The 12,723-nt window shown below is 36.8% G+C and overlaps 3 protein-coding genes across 3 annotated transcripts; 1 reads left to right on the top strand and 2 right to left on the bottom strand.

The window, feature by feature from the left end:
- The first annotated feature begins 105 nt into the window (after window positions 1–105).
- On the top strand, window positions 106–1,373 carry LOC109585294 (uncharacterized). Its single transcript, XM_020001305.1, has 2 exons — window positions 106–1,096; window positions 1,145–1,373. Exon 1 carries the CDS (start codon window positions 207–209, stop codon window positions 1,071–1,073), a length of 867 nt encoding a protein of 288 aa, XP_019856864.1. The 5' UTR covers window positions 106–206; the 3' UTR covers window positions 1,074–1,096; window positions 1,145–1,373.
- Window positions 1,224–5,199, bottom strand: LOC100636467 (ABC transporter G family member 20-like). The gene is made up of 20 exons (XM_020001304.1): window positions 5,047–5,199; window positions 4,834–4,993; window positions 4,635–4,789; window positions 4,481–4,588; window positions 4,340–4,433; window positions 4,185–4,259; window positions 4,054–4,128; window positions 3,887–3,998; window positions 3,403–3,633; window positions 3,172–3,290; window positions 2,908–3,094; window positions 2,809–2,858; window positions 2,693–2,758; window positions 2,564–2,637; window positions 2,104–2,296; window positions 1,970–2,036; window positions 1,908–1,919; window positions 1,773–1,859; window positions 1,584–1,688; window positions 1,224–1,461 (listed from the first exon to the last, which is right to left on the bottom strand). Exons 1-20 carry the CDS (start codon window positions 5,163–5,165, stop codon window positions 1,355–1,357), a joined length of 2,196 nt encoding a protein of 731 aa, XP_019856863.1. The 5' UTR covers window positions 5,166–5,199; the 3' UTR covers window positions 1,224–1,354.
- A 134-nt stretch (window positions 5,200–5,333) lies between these two features.
- LOC109585293 (uncharacterized) lies at window positions 5,334–12,368 on the bottom strand. The gene is made up of 9 exons (XM_020001303.1): window positions 12,272–12,368; window positions 11,697–11,931; window positions 10,487–10,807; window positions 9,219–9,290; window positions 7,990–8,154; window positions 7,256–7,316; window positions 7,007–7,199; window positions 5,659–6,612; window positions 5,334–5,602 (listed from the first exon to the last, which is right to left on the bottom strand). Exons 2-9 carry the CDS (start codon window positions 11,845–11,847, stop codon window positions 5,531–5,533), a joined length of 1,989 nt encoding a protein of 662 aa, XP_019856862.1. The 5' UTR covers window positions 11,848–11,931; window positions 12,272–12,368; the 3' UTR covers window positions 5,334–5,530.
- Between the last annotated feature and the right edge of the window lie 355 nt (window positions 12,369–12,723).

Here is a 12,723-nt window from a genome sequence, read left to right as displayed (position 1 = left end):
TCCAGAAGAAACCCACGATTCTGCTGAAGAAGATAGTATGTAGTTTATAAGTGACTTTATTATCTTTAAAAATTAAGAATATTAGCTCATTAATTTTTTTTGCAAAATCTAAGGACGCGACGCTAATTATCACGCTATTTGCGAGCGGTCATCATTGTAAAGACGCTGTTATTTTCTCTGGTTTTGACGTTCATATTTTAAGAAAAATGGGTGCTATCTTAAATTCTGTCTGCCCTGCTGTCGAGCAATCAGCTACTGGATGGGAGCCATTGCCAGATTTGAAGGCTTACTATAAGAACAGGGTATTTAATTTCCACGTATGCCTCTGGTCCCTGTTCATCATGATGCTAACATTCACTTTCATGAACATGCTTCAACTCTTATGGAAGAAATATCGGGAAATGGAGGAGGAAAATCAATTCTACTGGTGCCACTACTTCACAAACGTGGTATTCACAGTAACCATCGGACCACTTGCATTACTAGCCATTCTGAAAGATGACTACATCTCATCTGATATCATACACAACTCTACATTCTTCTCCATGTTCCTCCTCAGCATTGGGATAGGCTATGTGGTGTACGATATCATTGTTCAAGTGATCCTCTGTATATTTACAAACGACTGCAACCTCACTTGCTTATTCTTTGATATAACTAATGGCATCGTCTTCATTCAGATGATCTGTTACGGTTATGGACACTTTCTTGGTTGTGTCCTCCTTCTCTTACACTGCACTTTGGGATTCGATGGGCTGGCATACATGTCGGAAGATTTTACATTCGAATACAGCAAACAGTATCGTGAGTTTGTGTCGACTTTCTATCAGCCGTCAATATATTTGAATATATACAGTCCTTTGATGGGAGGCTATTGTCTGGTGGTCACTTTTCAGCAGTGGAGCATTATCTCTCAAAATATATGTCCCCTGTTGATTTTCATTTATGCTTTAGTCCTGATCGAAAAATTTATAAAGCCTATGATCTATGCACGTGTCAATATTGAAAAATTTGTGAAGGCTTTATATCGAGAAAGGAACCAAAGTTCTTTGTCATGGGTTCCTAGAGACTAATGATAAGAAAAAGATGAAAAATGGTACATCATTTTGTGTTGATTTTAATGCTATAATATTTGATTGGGTAGGTCAAAGAAGACCATCTTAATTGTACTATAAATGACCATTCTTCTTCAACCCTTTCTTCTGTATTCCTACTCAATCATCTTCTCAATATTGGAAACTAATAATAAATAACTATTATATCATTAAAAATTAGCACTATCTAGCAGACTAACATATATACACACATAAACATTATGGTTATTATTCTGTGTAGTATTATTATCATTAGTTCATCATTTTCTTAGTCTTAGACCAATGGTAGCTAATACTCCAAATAATAAGAACCAGGCAATAGTTATGGTGAACCCTCTCCATACAAACATATCAGCTAAGCCCCATCCTAAACAACAGAGACAAACAGGCTCAAATATGCACACGATTATTAGCAACACAATGAAAAATATTGTAATACTGTATTATTATTATTATTTTCTATCTTGTGATCAATCAATGTGGGCTCACCTCTTCCCATTATTGATCTCATTGCTTCAGCCGCATAAGTTGTAGGCAGAGCATAACTGATGTACCGTAAGAACTTGGGCATCCCTTCCAGTGGCCATATGATACCTACAGAAAGGCATAATAATGATAATCAATAATGTTCTTTTATTTAAAGGTAGATCTATTAGTAATTACTAGGGGCATACTCACCACTCATTAGGAGAACAGGGTAAACTGATCCGGCCATTATTTGCATTGCTGATGTTTCTTGCTGGCATAAAGAGGATATCAATAGACCTAAACTATAAAATGAAATATTCTTTCTTTAAAAATAATGTACATTACCATATGCCATTCCTATAAATGAGAAAAAGTATCAATAACTAAAAATGATTTAAGTGGATTACCTGTCAATCCTTGCAGCATTGTCAATAACTCAACTAAAAATATACTTCTTAGATGCACCATATACACCTAAAGCATAGGAGCAATAGTAACCAGTTTGACCAGTTTTTGAAACCTGTTTCTTCCTTTACTATACCTTGAAAGCAAACCTGACCAGTATTATGAGTATAGTGCTCTGTACAAAGAGAATGATGCACTGTGTGAGGATTTGGGCTATAACCATCTCTGTCACATTGACACCTGCTACCCACGTCCTGTCCAAGAGGCCCTCCTTTCTCTCAATGACAAATGAGAGAGCAGTTAGACCAATGGACATACCAAATGTTATACTAGGGAATAAAGGAAAAAATTGTAAAGACACTGTAGTGTGTATTATGCATGAGTCTTAAGGCTGGTTTACATAAAACGGATTGCTTTTTGTGTGCTTGTGTTGCGACCGGAAGTGCTGTAGAAACAAATGGGGATGCACATCAAAACGTCAGGATAGACTCGCAATCTATCCCGACGCATTGACGCACTCTGTCATTTGTTTATACAGCACTTCCGGTCGCAACGCAAGACCATGCGTCATTATGTAAACCAGCCTTTACTCTTACCTGACAATCATTCCAGGTGCAACATAGTCTGTGTATGAGAGATGAAAGCCGCCGTAAACTGGTGGATTGTGGACCTAAAGTGTCATTGAAATTAAGTTTTTATTTGTCATCATTTGTATATTCATTCACCTGGAGTGGAGATGAAATATCTTTTTTAGAAATGTTGCAATTATTAATGAAAGCTTCAAGGAAAAGCTATTGTTTGAATAGATAAATAAAATATAATAATGGAGGGAAGTGGTCACCTCAGAAGCAGCTGTGGTCTTATTTTGCAATGTGTATGTCATCTGAAGATCTTAAATGAAAATAATAATAATAATATACACAGTGTAAATATGCTTCACCAGTGACATCTTCATATATTTCAATAGTGGATCCATTGATAATATCATCTGGTATGTTGTCCTGTAGAATTATCGATCCTAGTCTCTCTACCATGTCTTGAGTGAAGTTCTCTGGTATGACTATAGCCATCCATGCTTTGCCTTTCTTCACAGCATCCACAGCATCTGTCATACTATCATAATACGTCTAGAGAGAGAGAGAGAGAGAGAGAGAGTTTTTACAATTAGTATATGAATTATTGGTGTGTCAATGGAAGTGCTTACAAAATCTAACGACTTGTCGTCAAGTTTCGATACAAAGAGAGAGCCAAAATTATCCATATTCTCAAACGGAGTGCACTTGTCGAATATGTACTCGCCCATACCCGTTGCTTCAGAATAATCTTTAAAAATAAAAAATACAGTAATGGGTCTGGTAATACTAATATTGACATAACTGGGGTCTGGTAACATTAAAGTATGCACCTAAGGGTTCTAGTAACTAAAGGGACTTACTGATTCCTCTATCACTGTTCATTATGGCAACACTGACTCCAGAGAAATTGCCACCAATGGCTAAACAAAACAATACAATCTGAAAGGCAGGAAGAAGGAACTGGAATATGAGGAGTCCAGGGTTTCTGTAAATACGAGTGAAGTTTTTCCAGCAGAGAGCAGCAATGCTCCTTGGACGAGGTAATATGGTGGACGGATTGATAGGATCACATTCACACATTGATTTTAACACTATAGAGGGAGATAAGTGATATACATCAGGTCATATCAAAATTTTTAAAAATGTTGTAAAAAATCCAAATTTGATCGGAATCACCTCAAACTTTCTACACAACATAAGTTCATGTATATGCATCAAAATAAATTATTAAAATGAAAAATTCTCTCCTAGCCATTTTTGAAAAAAATACCCTGTACCATATCAATTATAGTACAGTGGCCTTGGCCAGCTTTTTGAGCAACTTTAAAAGACTCACTCTCTTACTTTTCTTAGCATTACTAGTCCAGCTTGCTTTGTTATTTCTTTTGGATTTTAAAAGTGGTGTCTCTTCATTAAGATCCTCGTCACCTCCATTTAATGCTGTGAATGAATGTTGCTATCAAATAAAACAAATAAAAAATAAACAATTCTTCCCCTCTTCTTTCCCTTACAATCGATAGCTGAGATGGCGGCCTTTCTTGTGTCTCTTGTTCACGACAAAGACTTAAAAACACTTCCTCGAGTGTCTAATTTTAAAAACAAAATCTTATAATCATGTGAGCGTCATGTGATCATGTCTTACTGTCATTCCATGAGTCTTGATGAGGTCATCGGGTGGAGACTGAGCCAGTAAAAGACCATTCCTCATCAAACCAACCTATTGAAAGTTACAAATTTACATTAAATACATTTTATTTTCAAAACGGCCTAGAAAGTTCCAGCTGTTGCATTACTTACTACATGAGCTTGTCTTGCTTCTTCAATATAATGAGTGGTGATAATGATGGTAGTCCTAGTCCTCTGAACCAGCTCAAGAAGATGCTCCCATATTCTTTAAATAATAACAAAAATAATAACAACAACAATAATAATAATTACTTCGCTCTCAGTAGAGGGTCTACACCAACAGTGGGTTCATCGAGTATAAGCAGTGGGGGTTCCTGTAACATTGCCACTGCGAATGAGACCCTTCTCTGCTGCCCACCACTAGGAAGTACAGAATAAAAATTATTATTAACAAAAAAGTAACTACCTCAATTTTTTAATGGTTTTAGTAACAGAGGGCAGCTCGAGTAATTCTAAAAGAAATTTTCCGCGCTCTCTGACTTTCTTAGGACTCATTCCAAATAGCGTACCAAAATAATACATTGTCTCCAACATTGTGAAATCACCAAATAGAGCTAAATCCTTTAAAGGCAAGTAAATGGCTAACTGCATAATAAGTTATATACCTGAGGCATGTACCCGACATCCTTTCCTGGTATCGAATGACCCCTAGCTCCAGGGGCCTGTCCTAGGACTATCACTGATCCCTCGGATAGCTGGAGACGGCCTATGATACACTTTAAAAGAGTTGTCTTCCCGCATCCACTAGCACCCAAGAGACCATAGCTGTAGAGAGGAGGAAAAGGTTTAAAATAAAGTCTCAGTCTCCTCAGTCTTACATGCAGCCGTTAGGCACGTCCATATTAAGGCCTTTAAGGACTGACAGTGATCCATAGGAACGGTATGCTCCTCTTACTTCAACTGCCATTTGATTTCCTCTCTCTTCAATTGCTGCCATCTTGTGTACGCGTCAGCTACAAAAACAAAAGGTACGTACGTGGCTACGAAAGAGGTGGAACTTCCAGCCGCCCACGCATTAGAATTGTGCGTGGGTGTTAAATGTTAGAATTAATTATTAGAGTAATTTTAAATTAATAATTTACTAATGCCAAAAATAATATTGATATTGAGTGAAAATAAACATTTTTTATAGCAGAGAGAGATGTAAAGAGATTGATTGATGCACAAACAAGAACAATAACAAATGATAATAATAATAATGATGATGATGATGATGATGATAAATGAATGAGTTGAATGATGAAGATTTGTTTATAATACAATTTTCTGCGTGTGTGTATATATACATGTAGTGTTCAGCCATTATACCAGCGTCCTTTTTAATGTCCAGTTTCCTTGAGTGTATCCTCTGTAATGCAATGCATTGTAAACATCCTAATAAAGATAATAAAATTAAATTAAATCCGCTACATGTATCATCAATAACATACTTCTTCTCCTGGAACAGAGCTAGATCTATTCCTTGAAGTACTTGCCATTATGGCTGATGGTATAGATGAACTCTTCTTTATATGAACAGCATCTTGTCCCACTCCCTCAGAATCACCTACAGCTGGATGGACTCTATGGGATCGAATATTAGCCTGACACGAGTTTTGTCTCTGATAGTTTCCTCTAGGGGGTGGTCTTTGGTACCCCCTAGGCATGCTCCCAGAGCGAGAGGGTACTGCATAAGAATGAGGTGTGACAGCACGCATTGCTTTGAGTTGACTTTGCGAGTGACGCCTGTACAGTTTTTGATACGTCTGATGTCTATTTCCTGCTATCGGAGAAGGTGTAGTCTCAATCGTGTTACTAGCACTAGAACTGAACACGTCATCGTCATCATCCTCAGCTCTGAGGACAGGCAGAGGAGGAGTGAGAGCGTCAGAGCTATCAATAACGACGCCATTAGTGAGGAGGGGGGAGGGAGAGGAGGAGGAGAATAGGTGAAGTGGAAGCTGAGGAGATGGAGAGAAGCAGGGAGAGGAGCTAACCCTCCCTGGCTCTTGGTATCCATTAGCAACAGTCGCACCATTCCTTTTCCAACCCGTATGACAGCTTAGTCTTGATGGAAGGGGCGGAGTCTGTATTGGTGAATTGGTAGGAGTGGCAGTTTTAGGAGACATGTTTTGCATGTCTTGAACGACAGCAGAAACTTCGTCGTATAAAGGAGGAGGAGTCTCAACGCATTCTGTACTACCTTGACTGCTGCCAGGGCTCTCCAAAACGTGATAAATTCTCTGCTTTGGTAGCGAGCGATTTGATTGGTTTCGAGGAGGAACAAGAGGAGGAGCTTCAGAAGATTGATCGTATCGATTAGGTGGAAGGTCTGAGTGAGGCAGGGCAGGTAAAGCGACGTGTTTGTGATAATCGGTGTCTTGGACATCCTGATAGACTGGGACCTGGAGCAGAATGAGAACAGAATTGAGAATAAAAATTGATTATGAAAGCACATGCAATAATAAAATGAAAAGCAGAATATTTAAGTATTTAAATATAAACAAAATGAAATACAAATTGCAATACTTTTAAAATTCATTTTTATCATAATTAGTATAACCACCAGATTCTTAGACCTGTAAGACCAGCTGTAGCTTGTCTGCTGGTGCATTGATTGCATGAGCAAGGCATGCATGTCAACAGCAAAATTATGTTCCATAACATGACAATATAAAAATTCAAATTAATGCATCATTGCTACACATGCATGTAATGGTATTTGCATTTGTAATGTAATGTATATGTACAATGTAGCTTATTTTTTGGACTCAAAATGTACATGTACATTTGTCATACCTCTAATCCTTTATGTATCAGGTTAGTGACTCCATATGGCTGTACAAGTCCTTGAGTCTCTCCTCCTTCTCTTTCCATCAACAGTCTTATATGATCCACGTCCAGTACAGTAACAGGACTGGAGCCGGTAGCACCTTCAACATGCTCACTTCTGATAGTTGACCTGCTGTTCATTGTGTCTCTGTACGCATCACTGGTCAGAGGAAAAGAAGTGAAATGATATCTTATCATGTTCATACAGTAGCTTACCCATTACTCTCTTGTTTTGGTGATTCCCCTATAACTTCATTAGAAGGCTCTATGGGTTGTACTAAGAAAAATGAGCATATCATAAAATATATCACAGGATGTATACTGCTACTCAAGATGTCACACACATACATGTACATGTACACGAATACATGTATTTCTGCATACTTCCACCCACAACTAATCATCATAATTATAGCTACAAAGAGAACTGATACATGCACACACAAATCGATCACAGACATTCTTGAGTAGAAGGTAACTAAATTTGTCATGCTATTTCACACACATACACACACAACACACTCACACACACACACAGAAGACAGACCAGACAAACTCATAGCAGCAAATATTAGCTGGAAAAAATTTTGCACCCATGTACACAAATCATATGACTACATTCTTGTCCCATTACAGTCTCATATAATACGACTGTACGTGACTATTAAATCATTTTCTTTAACTTGATTGACCAATATGCTAGCTGCAATAGTATCATTAAATCATGCCTCCTTCTCTCAACAGCATGGCTACAATTCACTGCTTTCATTGCTTACAATACCAATAGCACCTATTATTATACATTCCTAGCCTGTTACATGCAGTTTATGTTTGTACATGTACATGTACAGTATATCTCCCTTCCTTTACTCTCTCAACTGTACTACATTACACTAGCAGGCTCTCACATAACACTCCTCTCTCTCTCTCTCTCTCTCTCTCTCTCTTACTAGTAGTTTCACTGCCATTCTTCCTTTCTTTACAGTGCCTCATTAGTACTACTAAGCTCATTAAGAGTGGAATGAGTAGTATAAGGATACCAAGGACCATAGCACTACCAGATATAGCTACATAAAACACTACATCATCTGTTGATGAAGAACCAGTTGAAACAACTAGAGAGAGGGAGAGAGAGAGAGAGAGGAAAGGGAGAAATAGTAATTGAGTTAATGGAAAATTAAAACTACAAATTTACTACAGATATGTTATAGCATCCAATAAAAATGATAATTTCACACACACACACATTGCGAATAATTCAGCTGAAAATGAGACGACACGCCAAACCGACAACGAGTAGTAACCGAACAATGTGATAATTAGTGACAAAGAAAAGGATACAAGGATGCCAAGGAATGGTCATCTTGTTTACAACATTGTCAGTGATGGAGATTTCCTAAAGCCAACAGTGTTAACAGACAAGACAAATGTAGCTATACCATAAAACAAGCCAAATAGTAAACCAGTTGCCAAGTTTGTACGTACATATACAACGTACACCAACACACACACACATCATCATCATACGTTACACACTTTCACTAAAACTGAGTACTCATAATGCATGCACACATACACACACACACACACACACCTTTTGACTATATATGGTATTATGGTACTGAAGTGGTTTAAAGGGAGTGAGGGGGAGTCAGCAAAGTGTGGGCCTCGATGACAAATTGAGCCCATACTGATTTAAAGTGGGTAGTACATGTACATGTACATATACATGTGAATACATGTTACTCTTCATTAATGTTACATGTACATGTACATGTATAGCGAGCAATACAATCAATGGCATATACAGATATTAACAAAAAGCATGTGAATGGAGTGATAAAATGAGGTGAGACAAACAAGAACAGATATAGTGTGAGTGGATAATGTACATGTACACGTTAATGATAATTGTTGCATAGTAAACAATGCATTAACAAAATAATATTAGCAGCCAGTACACGATCAGTCACGTCGCTATTTCCAGTTATAATCCCAAAATGATGACAACAATTATTAAACAAAAACATCATTGTTGTAAGTGAACTATTCCACACAAAGAGTGAAGGGATGCTCGATGCCAAATATTCCCTTCACAAAAGGGACTCGCGACACAACAAGAAATTAATGAGAAATTATTGTATTAGTTGTTTGCACTTTATTATTGTCATTAACTTACAAGTAGGGACTGGTGTCTGACTATTCAGCTCGTAGGACGACTCCATCACCATCGATGCTGTCGTTGAAGCAACTACAGGAGGTGACAGACAATAAAGCACGGAGCATTTAACAATAAGCAATAAGAAATAAACAAAAAACATAATTATACTCATAACAATTGAAATTAAGTCATACAATAAAAGCTGCAGTATTATAAAAGAGGAATTGGCATTGACATACACATGTGTACATGAATTAAGAGACAGTTATATGAATGATCTTACATAGCCTTTGGCAGTGGGGGGAACTACATGTACATGTAAATAAAGACATTATGCATGCTTTGATGAACTCAATTCCTGAGTATCAATTATTATCGCAGACATGTATTTTGTAAACACAGGATGGAAATTGTCTTAATCTATCACACGTGAATAAGCTGCTGTGTTCTCTATTGCTATGGTATGTCTATTGCATTAATTGTGAGCCTATAGTATAATTATGAGGTTTAATTGTTTAGAAATTCCAATAAAATAGTCCAAATAATAAATAGTGCACAGGGTGTCATTGTCTGTCACAATAGGAGCTAGGTGTAGCACTCAACATAACTGATTCATAAAGGATTATAAAAATATACAAAGTACTAAAGATAACAGCCTCTTATGGAAAATGTACACAGATGCAAAGACGTCAGATGAGAAAGAAACTACATGTATGACATGATAAACAAGCATAATGCAATGTCATCACATTGTATGCATACAGAGTCCTACATTAAATTACACTTAAACTGTTCATTCCTGCAGTGAACTACATGAGTGGCATGCAGAAGGAAAGAAATCAATAATGTACTATACAATAGTCCCTTGATACTTTTAGAATAAAATGTAATGATGCAATGTACATGTAAGTATGTAACCAATAATTTATAAGACTCAATCTTCAAACGCTAGACTCACTCACTCACTCACCAAATGTCTGGTATACTTTGACTATTAGATTAGGCTAAAAAAATATTCTCAAATTTGTAGTAAAGTCTATGTAAGTATGTACACAAGCACAGGTTAATAAGAGTCTATGATAACTATTAATAGTATACTTGAGAACGAAATGGAATTAACATGATTAAACAGTAACGTGCATTGTATTAGTGTTACTACACTACACTACAAATTCTAACCTAATCTTACTCTTGTTACTTCCTCCTCTTCCCCCTTTTATCCTCTACCCTCCTCTACCCTGAGTACCCTCCTCTGTACTCCAATAAGTGTACATGTACATACTCACTTGGTTCTGTAGGGGGGTCACTGATTAGTATAGGAGTTGCAGAAATTTCAACCAGCCCTGGGTCCCCACTAGTGATGTTGTAATTTCGTCCCACGACGACGAATGGGAGACTAAGAGTGTCTTTAGTCAGAGTAATTGTTGTGCTTGAGGTTAAGGAACCAGGTTGAGACCGAGTAGCAGTCGCATTTTTCAGCTCCGTTCCATTAGTCAGAACCACAATAACAAAGCAACCAGCAGATGTACTGCCATTGGCAAAATGACATTTAATTTTCAGTTCATAGCCATGGAGTGAAGCACTTATACTTTGAAGAGTTGACGTGACTAAAGGTGAGAGAGAGTGTGTGTGTGTGTGATGAATTATGAAGGGTGTGAGCAAAAGTATGAATGGAAGGTACTGTATACTATAATATTATGACAAACAGTATCTACTCAAAATATCATAATTGTAACACAAAGAATGCTCTATTCTTCCATTGTAAGGAATCAAATCCCATATACATTGTATAACTTCAGACTTGATTTAATTATCTTTAAACGCTATACGCCGCCTCTACGTAATGTCTGCATGCCTAATGTGGTCTATTACTTGGGAATACTACCAAGACTACCATGCCTTTCATGTTTCTCAACATATACAGCTTTGTGCTTCTACTTGGTGCACAAGCCAGTAAACATGCATACACAGCATGCTGTTGTATCAGCAACACTAGTCATTAGACTAAATTTATTTTTGTAAATGATGAAGTGACAAATCAAAGAGAAGCTACATAAATCCATTCTTCATTGTCAGTGCTAATGAAACAGTGACTAAATAAACATAATCTGGTTTCCTTATAGCTACAGGCATTAAGTAAAATTAATGCTAACAGAGAAATTGTATATGTACATGTGCATTTACATACATGATACATACATGTACATATATCAGACAACACCTGGGCTATAATGGCAACAAGAGAATTGGTTGGATAGATGTTGATCATGATTTGAATACACATGAGAGATTCAGACTTGTATACTAATAAATAGGCTCAGCTTGTTTTTTTGTAGTGGAGCTAATGTATTCCCAAAGGGTCAAACTATAGTTTGTCAAAGCATCCTGTTTATTGCATTCATAATTATTTGCTCAAAAAATATTTAAGTTACTCTAGATCACATAATCGTGTACATATGTTACACAACAAATTGATTCACAGACATAGATCCTAACCTATTCTCCTTTCTTCGCTAGCACTTGAAACACCGACAATATTCACAGCAGCAACAGATAGTGAGTAATCCTTATCATGCTCTATGCTATCATTATTGAAAGAGATGAGGATGTGATTGTCATTTGAGCGGGCATTTTCAGCTGGAATCATTAGCGAAATATTATTAGAAGAATCTCTATCTCTTAGCACAACAGAATAAAAAATGACTGGGTAATCAGTGCATGCTTGAGGATCCTAAAGGAGAAAGAAATTCAATAAGCTAAAAATGATTTATTACATTATTGTAATGAGGATTTAAGCTAATTATGACCTAACACTTCCTGAGCTGCATCTAGACTGCATGTCTCTATAAACTGATGTGTGAAGCTTTAAAGGGAAAAAGTAAGCTAAGAGGACACATGGAGCCAAAGCTGGCAGAGACTAATGAGATACACTCAACATACATGTACTTGTATCATAGCAAAATTCATTCATAGTAGTGGGCATGTTAAACAGCCACGGCGAGTAATGAAGCTTGCATAATTAACAAAGTTATGCTAACAAAGGCAATATTTGAAATAAAATTATTGCTTACGCTGATTTCAAGTGTTATCGATGGAGTCCCGTCATACTCAAAGGAGACTAGTGAATTATTAATAGTTGCAATGTTAGGGACTAAGGGAGGGAGAATAAATTAATAAACATAATATTCTCATGTGCAAAAACACAAACTAAATTCTAATGAAGTAAGTGCTTACTAGACTATACATACCACTTCTTTCCCAAATTGCTATGAAGTGGTCAACAGAAAACTACAAAATAGTAACCAAGCTAATCTAAAGTCTGTTGCAGTTAAGCCATAACATTAATGTATTACCACAATAAAAGTGAGAAATACATTACCAGAGTGTACAACTTAAAACCACTCTACAAAAACTATAGGTATAATCACCATGAGGGAATTTCTATAATGTCCGGTAGGCCAATGGCTTCTGTGCATAGAAAATCACTATTGCTTGCATAACCAACCTCCAATGCTTTCACTGT

This window comes from Amphimedon queenslandica, unplaced genomic scaffold (assembly GCF_000090795.2).
Source record: "Amphimedon queenslandica unplaced genomic scaffold, v1.1 AMPQUscaffold_13091, whole genome shotgun sequence".
Taxonomy (NCBI): domain Eukaryota; kingdom Metazoa; phylum Porifera; class Demospongiae; order Haplosclerida; family Niphatidae; genus Amphimedon; species Amphimedon queenslandica.
This window is presented reverse-complemented; position numbering and strand designations above follow the sequence as displayed.